The sequence below is a fragment of the Eubalaena glacialis genome, chromosome 18 (assembly GCF_028564815.1).
Source record: "Eubalaena glacialis isolate mEubGla1 chromosome 18, mEubGla1.1.hap2.+ XY, whole genome shotgun sequence".
NCBI lineage: Eukaryota > Metazoa > Chordata > Mammalia > Artiodactyla > Balaenidae > Eubalaena > Eubalaena glacialis.
This window is the reverse complement of record NC_083733.1, coordinates 52,504,535-52,527,969: the sequence shown is the minus strand read 5'-3', so window position 1 is coordinate 52,527,969 and position 23,435 is coordinate 52,504,535. Positions and strand designations below refer to the sequence as shown.

Genomic DNA, 23,435 nt, shown 5'->3' with positions numbered 1-23,435 from the left:
AATTATGTGTTATTGAGGATATATATGGTAAGTTCATCTTTCTAACTCAAAAAGGAAATATAATGATTTCATATAGCTAATGAGTGGTTGTATAAATGCACAAACACACCTTTCTTGGATACTTATTCCTTTCATCATTGCAGAATTTTCAACTGGAATCACTTTACTTTGACCTTAAACATGATCTTTAGATTGTCATTTTGTGAGGGTTATTTTTCCATTAATTTCACATTTTTGTCCTTAAATGGTCTTATTTCACACTGTTCTTGGAAGGTACTTTGCTGTGCATAGAAATCTCAGCTGGCAGGGTTTTTTTTCCCAGTAGTTTATGCCCTTCCATCATGTCCTTGACTGGCAGTTGCACATCAGGTCTGGGTAGAAGCCACATTTAGCTTTGTTTTGAGCTTCCAGATCTTAAAGGAACAAAATCTGGTCCAGATGCGTAATATGACACATCACTCTGAGATTCTAAAATTTAGATGAGGTCAGAGATAGGACAGGGTTTTGGCTTGTCACATTAAGGAGTAAGTGAGAGTGTGGAATGTAGAGGATAAATAATAAAAAGGATACCTGATGACCAAATTAAAGGATTGTGCTAGAAACTGGCTGGGTGGTCATCAATCCATTTGGGGACCATGTGAATGAGTTGCGGGTAATGGAATATGGGCAGAAGTGATTGTGAAGCTGTCATCATTATGTTTTCTCATTTCTGCTCCATCCTCGGAATGCCTCTTTGGACTTAATGCTTTCACTTCTCACAACCCCCAGGATTTACTGCCATCTTCTTGTGGACTCTAAGTTTGGGTGATGGGTTGACAGTCCCTTGATGAGAACAAGACTTGGTGACCCTGAGACCCTGGGTGTTAGACGTGGCTGTCTCGTGACCATTCATTTGTGCCTGGCTGCCCTGAGGGCTGGAAGGGTGAGGTCCTGGTTCCTATGAATTAAAGATGAAAAATAACGTCATCTTAACCAACAAACTAGAAACCATGTCAACTTTACTCTTCACTTAGGCCTGCAGGCAATTACTCCTGGTGATGCTAAATTTTGAATCATGTGGCCTGTAAGGAAGTATCCCTTGGGCAATAGATTTACCTATATTATGAAACTCTGCTGCATGGACCATTAAAAAAAAAACAAAATTACATGAGCCAAATGGTACAACACTGTATTATGTAAAAGTCTTAAACACTACTTAGGAGGCTTCTTGTTGAGCCAGAGAGTCAATATATTTCATGTTTTGACAAATATCACCAATGACTCTGCAAAGAAGTATATCAGACTTATTCTCACAGCAGTGTATGCCAGATCCTTGTGAAGACGTTGCCAATAATACTAATATAAAATAATAAAATGACAGCAAAAGCTCTTAAGTACTTATCATTATGTTAGGCCTAGTGCTAAGCACTTTTTAGTTATCTCCCAGGAAGTAGATAGTTTTGTCTCATTCACTGGAATTTAAAGAGTCCAGTTCTTAACTGTGTTGGAGCATTAAAATCCCCTGCAGGGCTTAGGCACAGGTATGTGGCCCCACCCAAGAGTACATGATTCAGTATGTCTGAAGTGGGGCCTTAGGACTTGTATTTGTAACAAATTCCCAGGTAATGCTGATGTGGTCTGTGGGTTGGAAACCACGGATTAGGGGAACACTTTAAATTACTATCTTAAAGAATAATCTTCGAGCTTCCCTGGTGGCGCAGTGGTTGAGAATCTGCCTGCCAATGCAGGGGACACGGGTTCGGGCCCTGGTCTGGGAAGATCCCACATGCCGCAGAGCAACTGGGCCCATGAGCCACAATTACTGAGCCTGCGCGTCTGAAGCCTGTGCTGCGCAACAAGAGAGGCCACGATAGTGAGAGGCCTGCGCATAGCGATGAAGAGTGGCCCCCGCTTGCCGCAACTAGAGAAAGCCCTCGCACAGAAACGAAGACCCAACACAGCCAAAAATAAATAAATAAATAAATATATTTACAAAAGAAAAAAAGAATAATCTTCATTTTTCATTGTAAATCCTGGCTCAAAGAGGTGAAACGCTGCGGCAGGAGTACAGTGCGGCAGGTCAAGGCATGGGTCACGTGTTACAGACCTTTAAGGGCGGGGCATTGCCTGAAGGGACAAGGAAATCTGCGTGCCTTTAAGAAGAAACGAGGCCACGCCCCCTCTTTGGAACCGCAGGGTACAGTTTTCACAGAAAACAGGAAGTGAGCTCCCCAGTTCACCCGGATGCAGTCAGAAATTACGTTACCCACAAGGCAGTGCCTCGAACGTCGGCGGCGGGCGCTGAGTCAATGACGGACGGCGGAGGTGGGTGTTGCCTGCTGCAGCTTGGGCGGAGCTTCTGGCGTCGGGTCTTAGGGCGTCGTTTGGAAGTGGCCGGTCTGTCCTTACGGGCCTTTCTGGCTGGAGCACTGGGCATTGGCCGCTTCTCAGAAAAAGGTCAAGACCGAGCAAAGGACCGGGAGGAGAATGGGACCCACCTCTACGCTTTTGTATGAGCCGTGACCCCCCCTCGAGCGGGTTGTCAGCGGAGCACTCTCCGAGCTCTGCCCCAGCTTTCGGTCTCCGCAGCTCCCGGAGGCGGCTCCCGGGGCCTTGTGCGCATCCCACACCGCGGACACTCAGGTCCCAGGTGCCCCCGTCCAGGGCTGGCCTGAGGAGTCGGCTGAGCCCGCTGGACCGGCTTTTGTCGCCGCCTCTCGTCGTCCCGCTCTGCCCACTGGGCCCCATGGCGGCACCGGAGCTGGTGAGTGGAGGGTTCCGCAGGCCCATGTGCGCTGGGGTCGCTGTCAGCACAGTTCTACTCGCTATGATATAGGGAATCCCGGGACCTTTCGCCTTTCCCTCTTAATACTCTCGGATCTGGAGGTCCAGTGAGAATGGGGTGTGGGAACCACAGTGCTAATCACTTCCAACCCAGGCTTCTGAATCCGGGCCAGGGGTTCAGGTGTTATAAGGAGAGGCACCCATTTCTGGCTCTAACCTTGAGCTTGTCGATTGGCCTCCATTCCCTTGGGTCTAAAATTGGACTATTAACTATTTTTCTCTCTCGGTTGAGGGAACTGGAGAGGATATAAGTGTGACGTGTGTCCTTCAGTGCTCAGCAGGACCCAGAGAGCATCACTCTCGATGTGGTTTCCAGAGAGGGACTCTCCTGGTCCTGCTATTATCTTAGTCTCACACCCAGGTGGAGTCTGACCCTCAGGCCTCCCTGCCTCAGGCCTCAACCCAGCTGAAAGCTGGGAGACTGGGATGAGAGAGCCCCTAGAGCAGAGGTGAGGTGGGAGCAGCGTTTTTGGAATTGCTGCTCCTCTAATAGGAGTAGAAGTTCTCTGGACAGACCAGAAGACAAGCCAGTCACTGAATTTATCTTTGCAGATGTCATCTGGGTACTACAAGTGAAGTTGGCTTGCCACTTATGGCAGTGAACCCATTTTCCTAGCACATTTACTTACATTTGAAAAGTGAATCCATTACAGTATTCCTTAATGACAGTGCAGAGGAATGTTGTGTCTCAAGGCATGTAAACACATGGACAGGCCTTAAGTTATTCTTCAGCATGCCACCTTGTTTGCTCTCATCATAGCTCTGATCACCTTCAGAACTTCTCTTATTTACCCATTTTTCCTCACCTGACTTGCTCCCTAACTTCATTCCAGCCTTGTTCCACATCCACTCAGAGAGGTCTTCCCCAGTTGCCCCATCTAAAGTCTCCCGTATCATAAAGTCTCCCATAATCTTTGTAGTCATCTCACTCACTTTTGGGTTTTTTTTCGGAGCCCTTAGGGCCATATGACTTTATCTTGATCATTTATTTAGTTTCTTGTCAAGGATCTTTCCTTGACAAGAGTGTGAGTCCTGCTCTCTGCTTTATCCCCAGGCTTAGAAGAGTGCTGGGCCTGTACCAGGTGTTCAGTAAGCAGTTGATGAATGAAAGATTCTACCGTCTGGGGCTCCCATCATACTTAAATCTAACTCCCCCACCGTGGCTGAACCAGAGGGACCTGGTTTCAAATCTTGCCCCTTCTCATTAGACATACGACTCTGGGCAGCTTGACTTTGAGTCCCCATTTGCTGATTGTGAAATGGAGACAGTGATGGTGTTTACCCCATGGGCTGCAGGAGGATTAATGAAATTCACAAATACACACTGAGCACTGACATGTGCTGGGCACTGCAGTGTTTGCTTTATGAACATTTTCACTTAAATTCCCACAACAACATGGTGAAGTTGGTACTATTATTGTATTAATGTGGAAATTGAGGCTCAAAGAAATTAGCATCAAAAGGCTGGATTTAAGCCCCAGGAAGTCTAGGTCTAGACCTAGAGACTTTTAGTTGCTTTAACACAGCATCTAAAGCCCTTAGGTGCAGGCAAACAGTGCAGACCAGTGAGGCTCAGCTGCTGCTGCTGTTATCATTACTTGAATTACAGTAATGGACTCACAGTCCACACAAGATTTCCATTGTTTTGTGTCACTCTCCAGTGGATTCCCATATAGGCGGCTTTTCTCTCCTGCACCTTTGTATTCTGTCAAAGGCACCATCTACCTCCCTCCTGAGCCCAGCACAGACCTAGGTTCTCAGGAGATACTCAGTGATTCAGGCCTTGGGTCTCTCTGGACTTTTGCCACTAACCAAGCAGTAGACTCGTACAGGCGCCCCACCACCTCTGTTTGACTTTCCAGGCATTGGTATCATTTGAAGATGTGGCCGTAACCTTCACTGGGGAGGAATGGAGATATCTGGACCTGGCCCAGAGGACCTTATACCAGGAGGTGATGCTGGAGACTTGTGGCCTCCTGGTCTCACTGGGTAAGGCCTCACCTGTGTGGTACCCACAGCCTCTCTCATTCCACTCTCTCTCTCTCTAAGCATGGCTGGTTGAGAAGACCTGAGGAACCTGCCTTGCCTTCTCCCTCCAGCCCCAGCATGTTCTTATCTAACCTCCTCTTGCTTGGTTTCCTTGTCTGCATCAAGGATTGTTGTATAACAAACGTAGTTCTTCTCAACACTTTTACCCAAGTGTCCAACATAAGCTGACCTCAGTCTGACATCCTTATTCCAGATTCCCATGATCTGGAATTCAGCTTGATTGGGTCAAATGTCCTCACAGCCCAGTTAACAGGACCTGTGGTTAATGGGACATTCTCCAAGAACATGGTGAATTAGACAGCCGGGAAGCTATTTGTCATCAGTGCTACTGGTATCTTTCTAAGCAACACAATCTCAGCTAAAAGGCTTCTTTGACCCCTGGTACCTGCACAGTCGTCCCTTATGTCCTAAGGCCTGTGCCTTGCTTCTCTGAGGCTATGGGAGTTAATTTTAGAGAGTACACAGACATGTTTTCAAATGGCATTGATGGGCATCTGAGAAGGCTATTTCTTTTTCCCTTCTCTTTCCTGCCTCTTGACTGTTGTTGAGAGAGTCTGGGCTTAGTGCTGAGTCTTCAGCGTTCACATGGCTGTTGGCTGATTTCCCCATCAGCAGAAAGAACAGTCGCAGGACTCACAGACTTGAGTCGGCAGCATGAGCTTGCTGGGACCATGATTATTTTTGTTTTATCATATTTTTATAGTAACCTTCCACTTAGCCCCAGTGAATTAATATCTTTAAAGTGCTTAGAATAGAACTGGGAACATAGCAAGTACCACACATGCATTTGTTATATATAATAAATTAATAAATCCCAAGTGTTCTCCCACCTAAACCTTAAATGTCCACTTTACCCAGAAATGGTTACCTCTGACAGGGCTCTCCCAGCCTTGTGTCCACATAGTCTCTCCCAGGAGGTCAGTCATCAGTGAAGTAAATCCAGTGTTATTTTATGACAATTGTGATTCGTTGTTGAAAGGACACATCTGGGGAATAGTATTCCAGGTGGAGGGACCAACACGAGCCAAGTCCCTGAGGGGTCAGGGAGCTCAGGTCCAACAGAGGCGAAGGAATATCTGGTTCACCTTTTCCACGGCCCCATCACTGAGCTCGGTGCCAGGTGTATGGCAGACATCAGTGAACATTTGCTCAGTGACAGCTGGGTGCATTCTGGCTTGCAGTACAGGATTTTCTAGTCAGAGTTTCTGTGGTCTTGGTGTCTAAGTCATTGACTTCTCTCCAGAGTCCTCCTGTCCCTTAGCCTTCGAATTTGGCAAAATATATTTGGCTGCATGTACCAGAAAACCACCTCATACAGGTTTCACCCTGAAAAAAGTTGATTACTTCACCTAATGAGAAGCCCTGAGGTGGTGCTGGCTCCTGGGTTGGTATCTACCAACCCAGTTCTCTCTGTTTGTCTGCTTTCTCTTCTTGGTCTAGATCATCAGGCCAGCATCCTTGAAGTGGCCACAGGATGATGCAGCAGCAAGTAAGGCAGCAGGTCCCCACATTCAGCCCTGTCTTCCCAACCTGGATTGAAGGCTTTTTCTTCAGAATGGGTAGCAATTTTAGGTCATGGCCTACCTCAGATAACTGACTATCAGTTGAGTTAGTCTAGTGTTTTTAGCCATCCTTGGGCACCAGAATCACCTGGGGAGCTTTGAAAACAACCAGAGCTCAGTTTTTATGCCCAGAGATTTGGTTTAATTTGTTCTGTGTTTATAACAGGTGTGTCTAAGTAGTTCTGATGCATGGGAAGGTTGAATCTTATTGATTTAATTAGGGAAAGCCTCTGGAAGGAGTCATCCCCTTCCTGGGGTTTCATGGTGGTGTGTTAAAGGTGTACACTCCAGTATACTTGAGAGTTTTCCTTTTGTCTTTACCTGTATACCCATGCCCCATTTATTTCTCCATGCACAGGGCATCCTGTCCCCAAACCAGAGCTGATTCACCTACTGGAGCATGGGCAAGAACTAAGGACAGTGAAGAGAGGCCTCTCCAGAAGCACCTGTACAGGTGGGTGGCATGGCAGCTGGCAGACTACCGGGGAATGACTGTGTCTGAAATTCCATGGGCAGTTTCTTTTTGCAGCCTTCCTGGGGTCTTAGGTGGTCATGGAACACTTTGAACTGTGTTTCCTCTGTCTTCCCAATCCCATCACACTCTTTGCCTTTACTAGGGTTGAAATGTGGTATACTGGGTAAGAGATGGGCTGTAAACTTGGCCACTTACTAGCCTCATGACCCTGGGGAAGTTGCATGATCTCCCTGTGCCTTTGACATCAACTCAAGGCTGAGTTGGTGCTACCTGCTATAAGAGATAACTCCAAAATCTTGGTGGGTCAACTGGTTAAGACTATTTCTCATTTGTGCCATGGTATAATGTGGGTCAGCAGAGGAGCTCTGTACCACATATCTATTCAGGGACCCAGGTGTATTCTATTGTCAGTATGTGGCTGTAAGGTGGCCCTGGCATCATCCAGCTGGCCAAGAGGAACAGGAGAGAAGGGGAGTAGTCATATCCACTTGCATACATACTCACTTCCATTCACATTCCATTGACAAGAACTGGGCATTAGGCTACGTGTTTTGTCATAGAAATGTGGTTTAGCTTTGTGCCCAAGGACAAAATACCAGGGATATGATGAACATATACTCAGTTTGCTAAACTTAGCCTATATTAGAAAAAGATAGAGTAATAATAGTTTCTGCATCACTGTATTGTTTGGGAATGTAATTAGATAACTTGAAACTGCTTATTAGGACATTGCCTGACCCAAAGTTAGTGGCTTAATAAATTTACCTACTAGTAATATTCATATATTATTACTCATAATGAATAGAGAACAATGATGTCTCAAACTTCCTTCCAGATTCAGAAAAGACAGTCCTTTCTTTTTCTGCAGATTACTACCTCCAACTATACTTTGCATTCCCACTGTTTTCTACCTGCATCCAATCATTTATTTATCTATACATCCCTGCATGCATCCATCCTTCCATTTGTAAATGAGATATTCAGAAGCAGTCCCTAGCCTTGTCATCTTCTTACCCTCCTGTCTTGTAAAACCTCAAGGGGACATTTGCCTTTGTCAGCCCCACTTCAAGTGTGTGGATAGCACTGACGCAGATTCGTGATCTCTCCCCTCTAGGGTTCCTTCAGGCTGCTCAGCCAGCCAGTGAGTATCTCTGGCCAGCGCCTCCTCAGCCCTGCTGAGTCTGTCTCAAGCCTTTACCCCTTCCCGCAGTTCTCCATCTTCACTTGAATGTTTCAAAGGCACTTCACACCCATCATGCCTAAAAAGGACCTCATGATCTTGCCCACTCCTCTCGTCTCCCCATTTCAGTGCATGGCCTTGCCATTCACTAAGTTGAGAAAGCCAAAAACAAACTTGAACAACCCTTCAACACCTCCATTTTCATCATTCCCAATATCCAACCATCCCTGAATCTTGATCATATTTCATCATACGTTTCTCCTGAATCCGTCATCTCCACCAATTCCATCAGTTCCAGCACTGTCACCCTAGTCCAGGCTATAATCATCTTTTGCCTGCATGATGCTAACAAATTCCTAACTGGTCCCTCCCATATCTGCTCTGTGCCTCTGATCAGCTTTGTGTCTTACATCCACTTCCCCGTCTACTCACACCTTATTCCAAATACCACCACCTCCCTAGCCACTGAGATCTCAGCATATGACCTAGTTCATTTTGAAAATAAAGGCCATTCACTTGTTTTTCTTGCCTTTTAACCCTTACTGATTTATCCCTGTGGCTTCCTTCTCACCTCTCAGAAGAGTTCTCATCCCCGGCCATGGCTAATTCCCCAAGCAGCATCTAGGTCATACCTTCACCTACCTTCTCAGGTGTATTAGTTATCTATTGCTAATAGCAATATTAAAAATCACTCATTATTTAATATTAAAATATCACTCATGTATTATCTCTCATCTGTGGATCAGAAATCCAGGCACAGCTTAGCTGGGTCCTCTGCAAAGCTGCAATTGTAGGCAGCTTACAACATGTCAGCTTACTTCTTCAAATCAAGTAATGGTGTGAGAGACTCCAGCAAGAGAGATGTTACACATATACTTTATCTCTTACATCTTACATTCTGTCACCTTTGTTATATTCTATTCTTTAGAAGTAAATCAGGGTCCTGCTAGGATTCAGGCAGAGGGTATCAAAACTGTGTGAACACCATGAGGCAGGGATTGTGGGAAACCATACATGAGTCTGTCCACCGCATCAGGGAATGTGCATCTTCATTTATTTCCTACCTCTTGTATATCTCCATCTTCTCTCTACTCAACATAAAAAACAAAAAAAAGTGGTCAAGTTTCTGACACTTGAGGGAAACATTTAAAAAAAAAAATGCTCTTGGCTCTCCAATACCCTCCAAAAGTTGTAGACTCTATTTCAGCTGAACTACCAAGCTTCTTTGAGGACTTTTCTCATTCTCAGAAGAGACATCTACACAGACCTCCCCTTTACTATTTTCTGTAATTTTTGTACTGAGGGGTAATTTACACATAGTGAATGTACAAATCTTAAAGTTCATCATTATGAAATTTTACATATATATAAGACAGAGTATCCACCACACAGGTCAAGAAATACAGTATTTCCAGCACCTCTCAGGCTTTTTGTGCTTCCCTCCTTATTAATATCCCCTTCTACAAAAGTAACCAGTGTTTAGACTCTGTCACCATAGATTAGTTTTGAAGGTTTATAAATGGAACCCCACAGTACACAATATTGCCATGTCTGTCTTCTTTTGATAATCATTATGACTCTGGAATTTACCCATGTGGTTGCATATATTTGGAATTAGTTTCTCGCTGTGCAGTATCTCAATGAATTAATAGATTATATATACCTGTTTTCCTGTTGATGGACATTTGGCTTGTTCTCCATTTTTGGAATATTATGAAGAATGCTGCTATGAATATTCTTGATCATATTTTTTGTTGGCTATAAGCATGCATTTCTGTTGGGAGTATACATACGAGTGGACTGGCTGGATCATGGTGTAGTTACATGATTAGCTTTAAAAGAAGCCATCAATCAGTTTCAAAGTGACTGCACCGTTTCACATTCCCACCAGCCATGTGTAAGAGTCCTCATTGCTTCAGATACTAGTGAGCAGGTGGTATCTGCCCCTTTACTCTTTGAGTAGGGGTGTTTCTCAGCACCACAGTACTAAAAATGTTCTTACAGGTTATTGTTGACATTCTGATTGACAAATGCAACAACTGTGATAATGATAAGAGACAGTGGTCTAAAATTTACAGAACACTTGCCATGCACTGTGATGATTGATTTACATACTTTTTCTCATGTAACCTTGTTATGAACTGAATGTCTGTGTCCTCCCAAAATTTGTATGTTGAATCCCTAACACCCCAATGTGATGAAATTAAGATGTGGGGCCTTTGGGAGGTGATTGGGTTTAGATGACGTCATGAGGATGGAGCACCCATGATGGGATTAGTGTTCTCATATGAAGACAAAGAGACCATGGCCTTTCCTAGGTGTGGTGTGTGGTGCTGGGGGTGGTGGGGAAGAGAAGGAGAGTTCTCTGGTGTCTCTTCTTTTTTTTTTTTTAATATTTATTTATTTATTTATTTGGCTGCGTTGCGTCTTAGTTGCGGCACGCGGGATCTTTGTTGCGGCACGCGGGATCTTCGTTGCAGCATGCGGGATCTTTAGTTCCGGCATGCAGGATCTTTAGTTCCGGCATGTGGGAAACTTTTAGTTGTGGCATGCAGAATCTTTAGTTGTGGCATGCGGGATCTTTAGTTACAGCATGAGGGATCTTTCGTTGCGGCATGCGGGATCTAGTTCCCTGACTAGGGATCAAACCCGGGCCCCCTGCATTGGGAGCGAGGAGTCTTAACCGCTGGACCACCAGGAAAGTCCCCTGGTGTATCTTCTTGTAAGGATACTAATCCTCTCAGGTCCCTACCCTTATGACCTCATTTAACCTTAATTACTTCTGTAAAGTCCCTATCTCCAAATACACATTGGAGGTTAGGGCTTCAACACATGAATTTTGGTGGAACACAAACATTCAGTCCATACCAAAATTTGTTTTTTGAGTAAATACAGGGCTATTCAGATATTCTGTTTTTTCTTGTATCAGTTTTGGTAATTTGGTCTTTTAAGGAATTTGTCCACTTCATCTAATTATTCTATCCATTACTTTTTAAGATGGTTTCATCTCAAAATGGTAAATTTTATGTTATGTATATTTTACCACAATTTAAATTTTAGGTATGTATTGTACATATTTTTATAATGCCATTAAAAACTGACATTCTCAAAAAAATAAAGATTGTTCATTGTACTCGTGTGTGTATGTTTTGCTTTTTTATTTGACTATTATAAAAAGTATCCATTTATGTTGTTGTATAGAATTTGTACTTTTCATTTAACAGTACATTACTAAGATTCATGATGCATGAAGCTATAGTTTACTCATTTTTTTCTTCTGTAGTCATTTATATGAGTATAACACAATGTATTCATCCATTTTCATGGGAATTTTCTTGTTTCTAATTTTTTGTACCCACAAACAATACAGCCATGAAAATTCACATGCATGTGTTCTCACAAACATGTGTAGGAATTTCTCTTAGTAATATTCCTAGGACTAGAGTTTGGGGATTATAAGTTAAGCAAAAGGAGAACTTTACTAGATGATGCCCTGTTGTTTTCTAAAATGGTTATTTATACCCACTTACACTTCACCTGCCTTGTATGAACAATTCCATGGATCCATACCCTCTCTAACACTTGATAAGTTTTTTCAATCAGGTGAATATAAAATGGTCTCTCATTGTGGTCTTAATTTGCCCTTCCCTCATATCTAAGAAATTTGAGTTATCTCTTCATATGTTGATTGGCCAATATACATCTTCTGTGAAATATCAGTTCATAATACACTCAGTTTTCATTTTGGATGTGGAGTGTTGAAGTCCCCAGCTGTAATTGTAGTTTTGTCTATTTCTCCTTTCAACTCAGTTTTTGGTTTGTATATTTTGAGGCTCTTATATTTGGTACATACAGATTTAGGATTGTTATGTCTTCCTGGTGGATTAATCTTTTTATCATTATATAATGTCCCTCTTTGTCCCATTTTCTTTGCTCTGTAGTCTGTTATCTGATGTTAATATAGTCCTGATGTTAATATAGCCATCTTTCTTTGTTTACCTTTTTAAAAATTATATTTAGTTTAGTCAGATTGATTAGTCTTTTGTAAAGAATGCTTCTGTATGTTTATGAAATCTTCCTTTTTCCCAAGATCTAAAAGGTAGTCATTTTCACTATTTATTAAAAGTTTTTAATCTTTAGCTTCTGACAGTTAAGTCTTAATCAGTCTGGAATTAATTTTTTGTTTTGTACAGGTAGAAATACAATTTCATTTTCTTCCATTGTGGCAAATAATTTCTCTACATCCATTTATTGATTACAGCCAAGCCCCCTACATATGACCAAGTTCTGTTCCAAGAGCACGTTTGTAAGTCCAATTTGTTTGTAAGTCCGACAAAGTTAGCCTAGGTACCCAACTAACACAATTAGCTATATAGTACTGTACTGTAATAGGTTTACAAGACTTCTCACACAAATAATACATAAAAAACAAAGACAAACAAAAAATAAAGAACATTTTTAATCTTACAGTACAGTACCTTGAAAAGTACAGTAGTATAGTACAACAGCTGGTATACAGGAGCTGGCATCGAGTGAACTGGCAAGAAGAGTTACTGACTGGAGGAGGTGGGAGATGGTAGAGCTGAAGGATCATCAGCAATAGGAGATGGAGGGCAAGCTGCAGTTTCACTCACGCCTGACGTTGATGGCACAGGTTCTGGTTCCATGCTGGATTCAATTCTGTCTACCCTCTTGAAAAAAATGATCCAATGATGTCTGGATAGTAGCTATTTTTTTCTTGTCATAGATGACACGGTAGCACTGGATTGCATTCTGAACGGCTGCTGCAACCTTTGTGTACTGTTCTGTGTTTGGGTCCTGTGCCTCAAAAACTAACAGTGCCTCCTCAAATAAAGAAAATCCCCTTGCCATTTCCTGCGTCGTGAATCTCTTTGGTTCTTCAGTTACTTCTTCTTCCTGTTGTCTCTCTTCATTCTTTCTCTGAGCCTCCAATTCCATCCGGTCTTCATTAGTAAGCTCCATGTTCGCATCTTTGAAAGTTCATAACTTGAAGGTTCGTATGTAGGGGACTTCCTGTATTCCTTCCTTTTTCCACTAACGTCTCTGCTGCTTTTGTCATAAATCAAAGTTCCAGGTATACATTTCTGAGCTCCCAATTCTGTTTTTTCCTTTGACAATTTGACAGCTTATATCTTTGCTACATCACACTGCCTTGGTGTATATGATTTCTTCATAATCCTAATTCCTCAAAGGGCAAGTCCCCTTGCTTTATTCTTCAGAGATATCCTGGTCTCTCTGTTATTTTATATAAATTCTACAATCAGCTTGCCAATAACCATGAAAAACCCTACTGGGATTTATCTGAAGTTGTATTAAATTTATAGATGAATTTGAGGAAAATTGGCAACTTTATGTTATTAATCTCTTTTCATATAAATCTTCATTAATGTGATATGTTTTCTGGTTTACTTCATCTAAATGTTATCTATTTTGAGTCTGTTCACCTAGTCTTTACTAGATATAGTAGACTCAATATGTGCACCCAGTTGCTTATCACTGCCCCCGCCCCAACTTTCACACACTCCAGAATCCTAAGATTTTGTTTCTCCTCTTTCCCTGCCTCCCTTTCCACCATCCTGTCATCCTCTTCTCTTTGCCTGGCATTCAACATTCTCTCAAAACCCCGAACCTTTGTACTTTCAGTCATCTGCTACAATTTTTCTCCTAATTCCTCTGTCAGGGAATTCCTACTCATCTTTAGAAATAAGCTCATGTAGCACCTTGTCCAGGTAGCCTCCACTGACCTCTTTCTGTCTTCCATCTGGGCCAAGTTAGGTCCACCTTCCCTGTGCTGTCATAGCACTATGAGATGTTGGAACACAGTCATTATCATTACTCTGTCCACCCTCCCCCATTCTGGAGAGTGAGGAGGAGTCTCCACTCCAGATTTTCTATTCTCCTGCACCAGATTTTCCTCCTGGGTTACCTTTTAAAGATGTCAAGAGTCCAAGGATCAGTAAAGAAAGAAATTGTAAACCTGGGTTTAAAAGATGTAAAAATGCCATAGACAGTAGAGGCTTTATTTTCACCTTCATTCTTCCACTAAAGTGGTAATTTATTTTGTTCTGTGTTGACATCACTAATAGGCACCTTTCTTATATTGGATTTCCTTCAGGTGAAAAAGCAAAACCTGAGATCACAGAGCTTACTGCTTCTCAGCTGGTCCTCACTGAGGGAGCCCCTTTTGAGGAACGAGTGACACAGGAAACCTCAAGGCATTCCAGGCTGGAGCAAGCAAGGGATCAGGAAAAACTGTCAGAAATGCATGAAGGGAACTTGAGGCCAGGAACAGACATCCACAAGGAGACATGCCCTAGGAAGTTGAGCCATAAACATGATGACTTCGAGACAGACGATAGTCTTTATTTAAGGGTTTTACAGGAGCGAGTCACTACACAAGATGCTCTGCATGAACGTGATTCCCAAGAACCAGGAAGAGACCCTGTTATTGATGCAAGGAATAATCTCTACAAATGCAAGGAATGTGGAAAAGGTTTTAGCAAGAATTGGGCCCTTGTACGGCATCAACAGATTCACGCTGGAGTGAAGCCTTATGAATGCAGTGAATGTGGAAAAGCCTGTCGTTATATGGCAGACTTCATTCGACATATGAGGTTTCATACTGGGGAAAAGCCATACAAGTGTATTGAGTGTGGGAAGGCCTTCAAACGCAGGTCTCACCTCACAGAGCACCAGCGTATTCACACTGGAGACAAGCCCTATGAGTGCAAAGAATGTGGTAAAGCTTTCACCCACCGCTCCTCTTTCATCCAGCATAATATGACTCACACTAGAGAAAAGCCCTTTTTGTGCAAAGAATGTGGGAAAGCTTTTTACTACAGCTCTTCCTTTGCTCAACACATGAGGATTCACAGTGGAAAGAAACTTTACAAGTGCAGTGAATGTGGAAAGGCCTTTACTCACCGCTCCACTTTTATCCAGCATAATATGACCCACACAGGAGAAAAACCCTTTTTGTGCAAAGAATGTGGAAAAGCTTTCTGCCTGAACTCATCCTTCACTCAGCACATGAGGATTCACACTGGAGAGAAACCCTATGAGTGCAGCGAATGTGGAAGGGCCTTTACTCACCGCTCCACTTTCATTAGGCATAAGAGGACCCATACTGGAGAGAAGCCCTTTGAGTGCAAAGAATGTGGGAAAGCCTTTTGTGACAGCTCTTCCTTAATTCAACACATGAGGATTCACACTGGTGAGAGGCCCTACGAGTGCAGTGAATGTGGAAAGGCCTTTACACACCATTCTGTTTTTATCCGACATAATAGGACCCACAGTGGAGAAAAACCCTTGGAATGTAAAGAGTGTGCAAAAGCCTTTTACTATAGCTCTTCCTTTACTCGCCACATGAGGATTCACACTGGAGAAAAGCCTTATGTATGCAGAGAATGTGGAAAGGCCTTTACCCAACCTGCAAATTTTGTTCGGCATAATAGGATCCACACTGGAGAAAAACCCTATGAGTGCAAAGAATGTGAAAAGGCCTTTTGTGACAACTTTGCCTTAACTCAACACATGAGAACTCACACTGGAGAGAAACCCTTTGAATGTGGTGAATGTGGGAAGGCCTTCAGCCATAGTTCATCCTTCATTCACCATCGAAAGATTCACACCAGAGTTTAAAAGATGTAACAAGGCCTTTTGCAAATGTGTTCACTTCAGTCAATTTTAGTGAACGCATACTGGTGAAATACCTTTCCTTTTGAGTATAACTATTCAGGGAAGTCTTTTGGCCAGAGAAATATCTTACTCAGTATCTGAAGAGAAACATCATAATTGTCATCTCTGTGAAAGCTTTTTGTGGCAGGTCATCTAAAGGGTCATACTAGAAATTGACCCAGCCTGCAGCTCTACACTACACCTGAGAATCATCCACGAGAGAGACTCAGTGGTTGTCATGCATCTGGGGGAAATGTCAGCAACAGTTCTTCCTATGTTTATACTGTAAATCCATCTCAAGAGTATTTTAAAAGAACAAAGAAATGTAGAAGAGGAAGGAAAGAGGAATGCATGTGTGGCTGCTTTCTGATTTCCCTGCCAAGCTATGACAATTTGTCATTTGTGTGTGTGCACATGCAGAAGGGATGAAGGGGGAGAGATCAAAAGGCCTCATCACCTTTATGTGTTTTCTTATATATCCACAGTCAGGAGAATTGGACCATTGGGGCAGCTCTGCTAACATTTATTAAAAGTTCTTTGTTACAAAACACTGTCACGTCTACCCTTGAATATAAGGCCTGAGTCATGAAATACATATACATACACACCTACATATGCAGTCAATTCTTCTAATTCATGGTGTTATAGTCTATAAATTCACCACAAACACTGAACTAGTGAATATTGAACCATTGCTCCTAGTGGCAATACAGGTTTAGGTTCCTGTGAGCCTCTGTTCACATTTTCATCAATCAATACATAATCTTTTAATTTATTAAAAAAAAATTTTTTTTGGCTGCATTGAGTCTTCGTTGCTGTGCATGGGCTTTCTCTAGTTGCGGCAAGTGGGGGCTACTCTTTGTTGCAGTGCGTGGGCTTCTCATTGCGGTGGCTTCTCGTTGCGGAGCACGGGCTCTAGGCACGCAGGCTTCAGTAGTTGTGGCATGCGGGCTTAGCAGTTGTGGCTCGCGGGCTCTAGAGCGCAGGCTCAGTAGTTGTGGCACACAGGCTTAGTTGCTCTGTGGCATGTGGGATCTTCCCGGAGCAGTGATTGAACCCGTGTCCCCTGCATTGGCAGTGGATTCTTAACCACTGCGCCACCAGGGAAGTCCCAATACATAATCTTTTATGGAATTTTTTTCTGTTTTTAAAGACACCTTATTTAATAAATGTTTCTATAAGTTACATCCAATATTTCATTATAATAAAAAATATTTTAATTATATCACTTTTGTGTATTCTATTGTTATTGTACTGCTTTAACTCTTTCACTCAATCATACACACAATACACATAGGCAGTACTCATATAAAATAAACATGTAAACACTATACAGTACACTGCTCTACAGTACAGTCATGCAAAGAAAGTCCTAGAAAAAATTAAAAATTAGCCAAAATTAAAAACATTAACTAAAACTCTGATTTTGATAGAACTGCAGGATGTGTGATGGGGCAGTGCACTGAGTGGATTAATCTCCTGACCTTGGCTTGACCCAGGAAAACCAAAGGAGAGGTTGTTGCCTTGTTTTGCCATCTCTTCCAGGTCTTTGTTGGTGGGTTCCACTTCCTTCTCTGCCAAAATTTCTTCCACGTCTTCTGTCATGTCATTGAAGCCTTTTTTACTTATATGCCATGTGATATGCATTATGTGTTTGACACTGTCCTTTATATTTTCTGTAACACCTTCAAAGCCTTTGAAATTTTTCAGGCAGTCTGGCCAAGCATTTTCCTAACAGTTAATGATAGTAGTCTGCTTGTTATTATCCCAGGCTGTGCCAACACAATAACAGTGCATATAGTGACGGACATCCAGTAGTCCATCATGGTGGTTTATTTATTTAGGCCACACCATGCACCATGTGGGATCTTAGTTCCCTGACCAGGGATTGAGCCCGCACCCCCTGCAGTGGAAACACAGTCTTAACCACTGGACTTCCAGGGAAGTCCCATGGTGGTTTCTTTGTTGGTATTGACAGCTTTGCTAAAAAGCTCCCTCATGTTGTGCTTTTATTATGTCCTGATTGAGAGGTTGGATAACATGTAGTATTTAGGGGTATGAAAAGATCATTTAGGTTGGAGTGGGTATTTTCAATGCTGTCTTGTACGGTTTTTTTGTTTCTTTTTTTAAATCAGTCTTCATCTCATGAATCCACAGCTTTTGCCACTGTTCCATCTTTTTCTTAGATTCATTACACTACTATAGATGTTACTTTTGTTGCAGGAAGGGGGATCCCTTCCAGGGCCCGAGAGTGGGCTCTTGTCTAACACTCGGAAATGCATTGTCTGAGGAGACACACATGCTGACAAAGCAAGAGAGTTTATTGGGAAGGGGTTCCCCGTGTGGAGAGCAACAAGGTAAGGGAAACCAGGAGAACTGCTCTGCCATGTGGCTTGCAGTCTTGGGTTTTATGGAGATGGGGTTAGTTTCTGGGTTGTCTCTGGCTGGTCATTCTGATTCAGGGTCCTTCCTGTTGGCGCACACATTGCTCAGCCAAGATGGATTCCAGTGAGAAGGATTCTGGGAGGTTGGAAGGACATATGGACTGGTGTCGCCTCTCTCCTTTTGACCTTCCCCGAATTCTTCCAGTTGGTGGTAGCTTGTTAGTTCCGTGTTCCTTACCAGGACCTCCTGTTGTAACTCATACAGGTGGCTACTATCTTGCCTGGCCAGGGCAGGCAGTTTCAGTCAGTGTTCCCCCTGACACTTTTAACATTTCTGGAGTGGCCACATGTAGAGACTGGTGAATTTCCTCTTCCTAGTTTTGGATGTGCCATATTGTTGATTCATTAACATTGAACTCACAGCCAGTAGCTGTGTAAGTCATGACTGAATGAAGCTTATCTAACACATGTATTTTCTCTATCATAGCCTTCTTGCACTTACAAACACTAGACAGCACTTCAACACTGTGCTTGGGGGCCATTTTCAACAGCAAAATCACCCAAAAAAGCACAAAAATACAAAAAAGTGTGGTACTAAAGAGATTGTGAAAAGGACACTTTATAATATGAAAGCTGACACCAGAAGGCAGAGTGACACCGTGTTTGACCTTAGCTGGTAACATGCATGATGGGCAACTCAAATTTTTTATCACTCTGCACATGTCTGCAAATGACTGCAAAAATGCTATGAGTATTGATTTGGGAGTTACAAATAAAGTTCAGTGAATAGGTGAATTCACAAATAATGAGGATTGCTTATTAAAGATCACTGATGAATTTTGTTATGTTTGTTTTTTCTCTTGGCTTCATTTGGAATAGTTTCTACTGCTACATCTTCCAGTTTCCTAATCTTTTCTTCTGCTATGTCCACTCTCCCCTTCATCCCATCCAGTGTATTTCATATCATAATTTATAGTTTTTATCTCTTTTAGTTGGATTAGGGTCTTCCTTATGTCTTTCATGTCTCTACTTCACATGTTCATTCTTTCTTCTAGCTTCTTGGACATATGGAATAAATTTTTCTGTTTTAATGTCTTCTACTTTTACTATCTGTCATTCTGCACCTGTTTTTTTAATTATTGAAATATAGTTGATTTACAATGTTAATTTCTGCTGTACAGCAAAATGATTCAGTAATACATATATATATTCTTCATATTCTTTTCCATTATGGTTTATCACAGGATGTGAATATAGTTCCCTGTGCTGTACAGTAGGACCTTGCTGTTTATCCATCCTATATATACTATTTTGCATCTGCTAATCCCAAACTCCCAATCCTTCCCTCCTCCACCCCCCCTTTCCCTTGGCAACCACAAGTCTGTTCTCTATGTCTGTGACTCTGTTTCTGTTTTGTAGGTATGTTCATTTGTGTCGTATTTTAGATTCCACATATAAGTGGTATCATATGATATTTGTCTTTCTGACCTACTTTGCTTAGTATGATAATCTCTAGGTTCATCCACGTTGGTGCAAATGGCATTATTTCATTCTTTTTTATGGCTGAGTAATATTCCATTGTGTATATATATATACACACACACATATATATATATATATACCACATCTTTATCCATTCATCATTTGACGGACATTTAGGTTGTTTCCATGTCTTGGCTATGGTAAATAGTGCTGCTATGAACATAGGGGTGCATGTATCTTTTCAAATTATAGTTTTGTCTGGGAATATGCCCAGGATTGTGATTGCTGGATCATATGGTAGCTCTATTTTTAGTTTTTTGAGGAACTTCCATACTGTTTTCCATAGTGGCTGCACCAATTTATATTCCCACCAACAGTGTAAGATTGTTCCCTTTTCTCCACACCCTCTCCAGCATTTATTATTTGTAGACTTTTTAATGATGGCCATTCTGACCAGTGTGAGGTGGTACCTCATTGTACTTTTGATTTGCATTTCTCTAATAGTGATGATGAGCATGTTTTCATGTTCTGTGCCTGTTTTAAGTGACTGATTTTTCTTCTCATTTTGGGTTATATTTTCCTGCTCCTGTGTATCCCTGTTTATTTTTGATTGGATGTCAGACATCGTGATTTGGGAATATTTTTGTATTTCTGTAAATATTCTAGTAGGGAGACTGGCACTCTTGCAAAAAAAATTACATAAACAAATGTAAACTGACAACTCTGACAATGCCTGTGAAAGGTGGAGTCCTCAGAAGGACCATCAAGACCTCTCTCAATTCTCTGCATTTAGGCACCTGTGGGTCTGCGCTCATATATGTCTCCTAGGGGCTCAAGTGATCAGTGTGATCAGCTTTTATGTTTTAATAAAATGAAACCTTATCAAGGCTACACTATTTGTACAGTTACAAATAGTAATCTATCCATGTTTCTTCTATTTGCATTGGTCTGATATATGGAAGCATAACTGGATTGCTTGTAGGACCAAGCCCCTCAGTTCTGTCTTTAACCAGGTACTACCTGGGAGTCTACATGCGGCCTAGAGGTGTAGGTTAAGGCTCCCCAAAGGGTTTGTTTTTTAAAAAAAATATGAATCAGTTTCCACCATGGAGAATCTGTGCAGTTTTACACTGTCTCTGAGCCTGGGCTTCTTTGGAGAAATTGGAAGACCTTGCAGTAGAAGCTGGGTGCCTGCAACAGTAACTCCTGGAGGTGGGATCCACTCTTCAGTGTACCATAGCCATGCCCAGCACTTGTTCCCTTATTAATGACCCAGTCTGTCCCTGGCACATGAGGAGGGTGCCCCTTTGTTTCCAGGTTCCCCTTTGTTCTTAGGATGAAATCCAGACCTCTGTTATGTCAGGAAAGATACCTTATGCTCCAATCCCTCCCCGCTCTGTTTTGATGAATATACTCCCAGCCACCCCAAACTACCTCTACTCAACAGACCTTCTTTCCCTCCCTAAAGCCCAGTCTATCCAGTTATCAGATGTTCAGATGTTCCTCTCTGCCAGGAACAATCTCCTGAGAATTCGCTTTTCTCCCAGGTTTCCAGGTGATGCTGATGTTGCTGGTCCAGGGGCCACATGTTGTAAACTACCGATTCATTCAATTATTTAAAAATTCACATATTATCCTAACATTTCCTGTGTCCTTGTCTTGGGCCTTATTTTTACTGCCTCAATTCTCACATGATTTACAACTAGGAAATGGGTTGTTATTTTCCATATCAATTACAAAATTTAAATCATTATATAATATAGCAAACTAAGGTCATCAACAAATGGTTGCAGACTTGGTTGTTTTCTCACATAAATACTAATTATGAATGAGTAATCCTGTATGAGACTATTATTCTTACAAAAATAATTTTAAAGGAGAAATAAAATTATAAACAATTGAGCAATGTCATTACATATTGGAACCTGCCACCCTTTTAGAAAGTCAGATTTTTCTCAGTGTAATTGGTGAGCACTTACAAACTTTGTTCTGTCTCTTTCTTTACATGTTCAGTCTTGGTGTGTAATTTCCATTAACTTGTCTACTATTGAGTCCTAATAGAGATAGGTTAGCTCAGTTACAAAAGTATCTCTTTTGGAGATAAAAGCTAGCAGGTATGGTTTGTGGCACTCTGAAAATTACCCTGAAATATATATGATTTTATATGGGATTTAGATAATTTGCTTGGGCTTCTCCCTTTTGCCATACTTCTGCTAGAATCAAAGATGTAGCATCTAATTTCCCAAGAATAAAGAAGGCTAGCTATGTATTGTGTATTGGGGGTTTTTTCCTTTCATTTTTTATTGCAAGATATATAATATAAATTTTACCATTTTAACCATTTTTAAATGTACAATTTAATAGTATTAAGTATTGATACATTCATAATGTTGTACATCCACCAGCACTATCCATTTACAGAAACTTTTCATCATCCCAAACAATAACTCTGTATCAATTAAACAATAACTCCCCTTCCCACCCTGCCCCCAGTCTCTGGTAACCTATATTCTACTTTATGTCTGTATGAATTTGCCTATTCTAGGTATCTCATATAAATAGAATAATAAAACATTTGTCCTTTTGTGTATGGCTTATCTCACTTAGCATAATGTTTCCAAGGTTCATCTATATTGTAGCCTGTAGAGAATTCCATTCCTTTTAAGGTTGAAGAATATTCCATTGTATGTATATGCCACATTTTGTTTATCCATTCATCTGTTGATGACAATTTGGGTTGTTTTTTGCCTTTATGGATATTGTGAATAATGCTGCTATAAACATCCATGAGCAATTATCTGAGTCCTAAGCAATTGGGTCCGTGCTTTCAACTCTTTTTTAATTTTTGTTTTTTGTTTTTATTTTTGCTTTCAACTCTTTTGAATGTATATCTGGAATTGGAACTGCTTAAAAATATGATAATTCTATAAATATATTTAACTTCTTGAGGAACTACCATACTGTTTTCCACAATGGCTGTACCATTTTACATTCCCACAAGCAATGCACAAAGGGTCCCAATTTCTCCACAACGTCACCAACACTTACTTACCTTTCTTTCTTTTTTCTTTTTTTTCTTTTTTCTACTATAGCCATCCTGGCAGTGTTAACTGGTATCTCGTGGTTTTGCATTCGATCATAGCCAAAAGGCCAAGAAGCAATTCATTGAGGTTTTGATTTGCATTTCCCTAATGACTAATTATGCTAACCATTTTTTCATGTGCTTATTAGCCATTTATATATATTCTTTGGAGAAGTGTCTATTGCTAGTATTCTGAGTATGTTTGCATCCATATTCATAAGGGATATTAGTCTATAGTTTTTGTTTTGTTTTTGTGTTCTTATGGTGTCTTTGTCTGATTTTGGTATCAAGGCAATTCTGGCATTATAGAATGAGGAAGTGTTTCCTCCTCTGCAGTTTTTTCAGAGATTGTCCTTTCCCCTTGAATGGTCCTATCATCCTTGTTGAAAATTAACTGACCATATATGTGAGAGTTTATTTCTGGGATCTCTAATCTATTTCATTGGTCTGTATGTCTGTCCTTTTATTAGTGCCACACTGTTAAGTTTTGAAGTTGGATAATATGAGTCCTCCAGCTTTATTCTTTTAAAGGATTGTTTTGGCTATTTGGGGTCCTTTGCAATTTCATATGAATTTGGGGATTGGCTTTCCCATTTCTGCAATAAGGGCTGTTGGAATTTTGATAAGAATTGCATTAAATCTGTTATCTCTTTGGGTAATATTGATATCTTAATAATGCTAAGTCTTCCTATTTTATTTT

The 23,435-nt window shown here is 41.4% G+C and overlaps 1 protein-coding gene across 1 annotated transcript; it reads left to right on the top strand.

Moving 5' to 3' along the window:
• Positions 1–2,355: 2,355 nt before the first annotated feature.
• Positions 2,356–16,421, top strand: ZNF599 (zinc finger protein 599). The gene is made up of 4 exons (XM_061174454.1): positions 2,356–2,743; positions 4,686–4,812; positions 6,793–6,888; positions 14,226–16,421. Exons 1-4 carry the CDS (start codon positions 2,492–2,494, stop codon positions 15,749–15,751), a joined length of 2,001 nt encoding a protein of 666 aa, XP_061030437.1. The 5' UTR covers positions 2,356–2,491; the 3' UTR covers positions 15,752–16,421.
• The last annotated feature ends 7,014 nt before the right edge of the window (positions 16,422–23,435 follow it).

Coding starts and splice junctions, on each gene's coding strand:
- ZNF599 (XM_061174454.1), top strand. CDS start 2,492: ATGAGCCGTGACCCCCCCTCGAGCGGGTTGTCAGCGGAGCACTCTCCG. Junction 2,744..4,685: donor CCATGGCGGCACCGGAGCTG/GTGAGTGGAGGG, acceptor TTGACTTTCCAG/GCATTGGTATCATTTGAAGA. Junction 6,889..14,225: donor CTCCAGAAGCACCTGTACAG/GTGGGTGGCATG, acceptor GATTTCCTTCAG/GTGAAAAAGCAAAACCTGAG.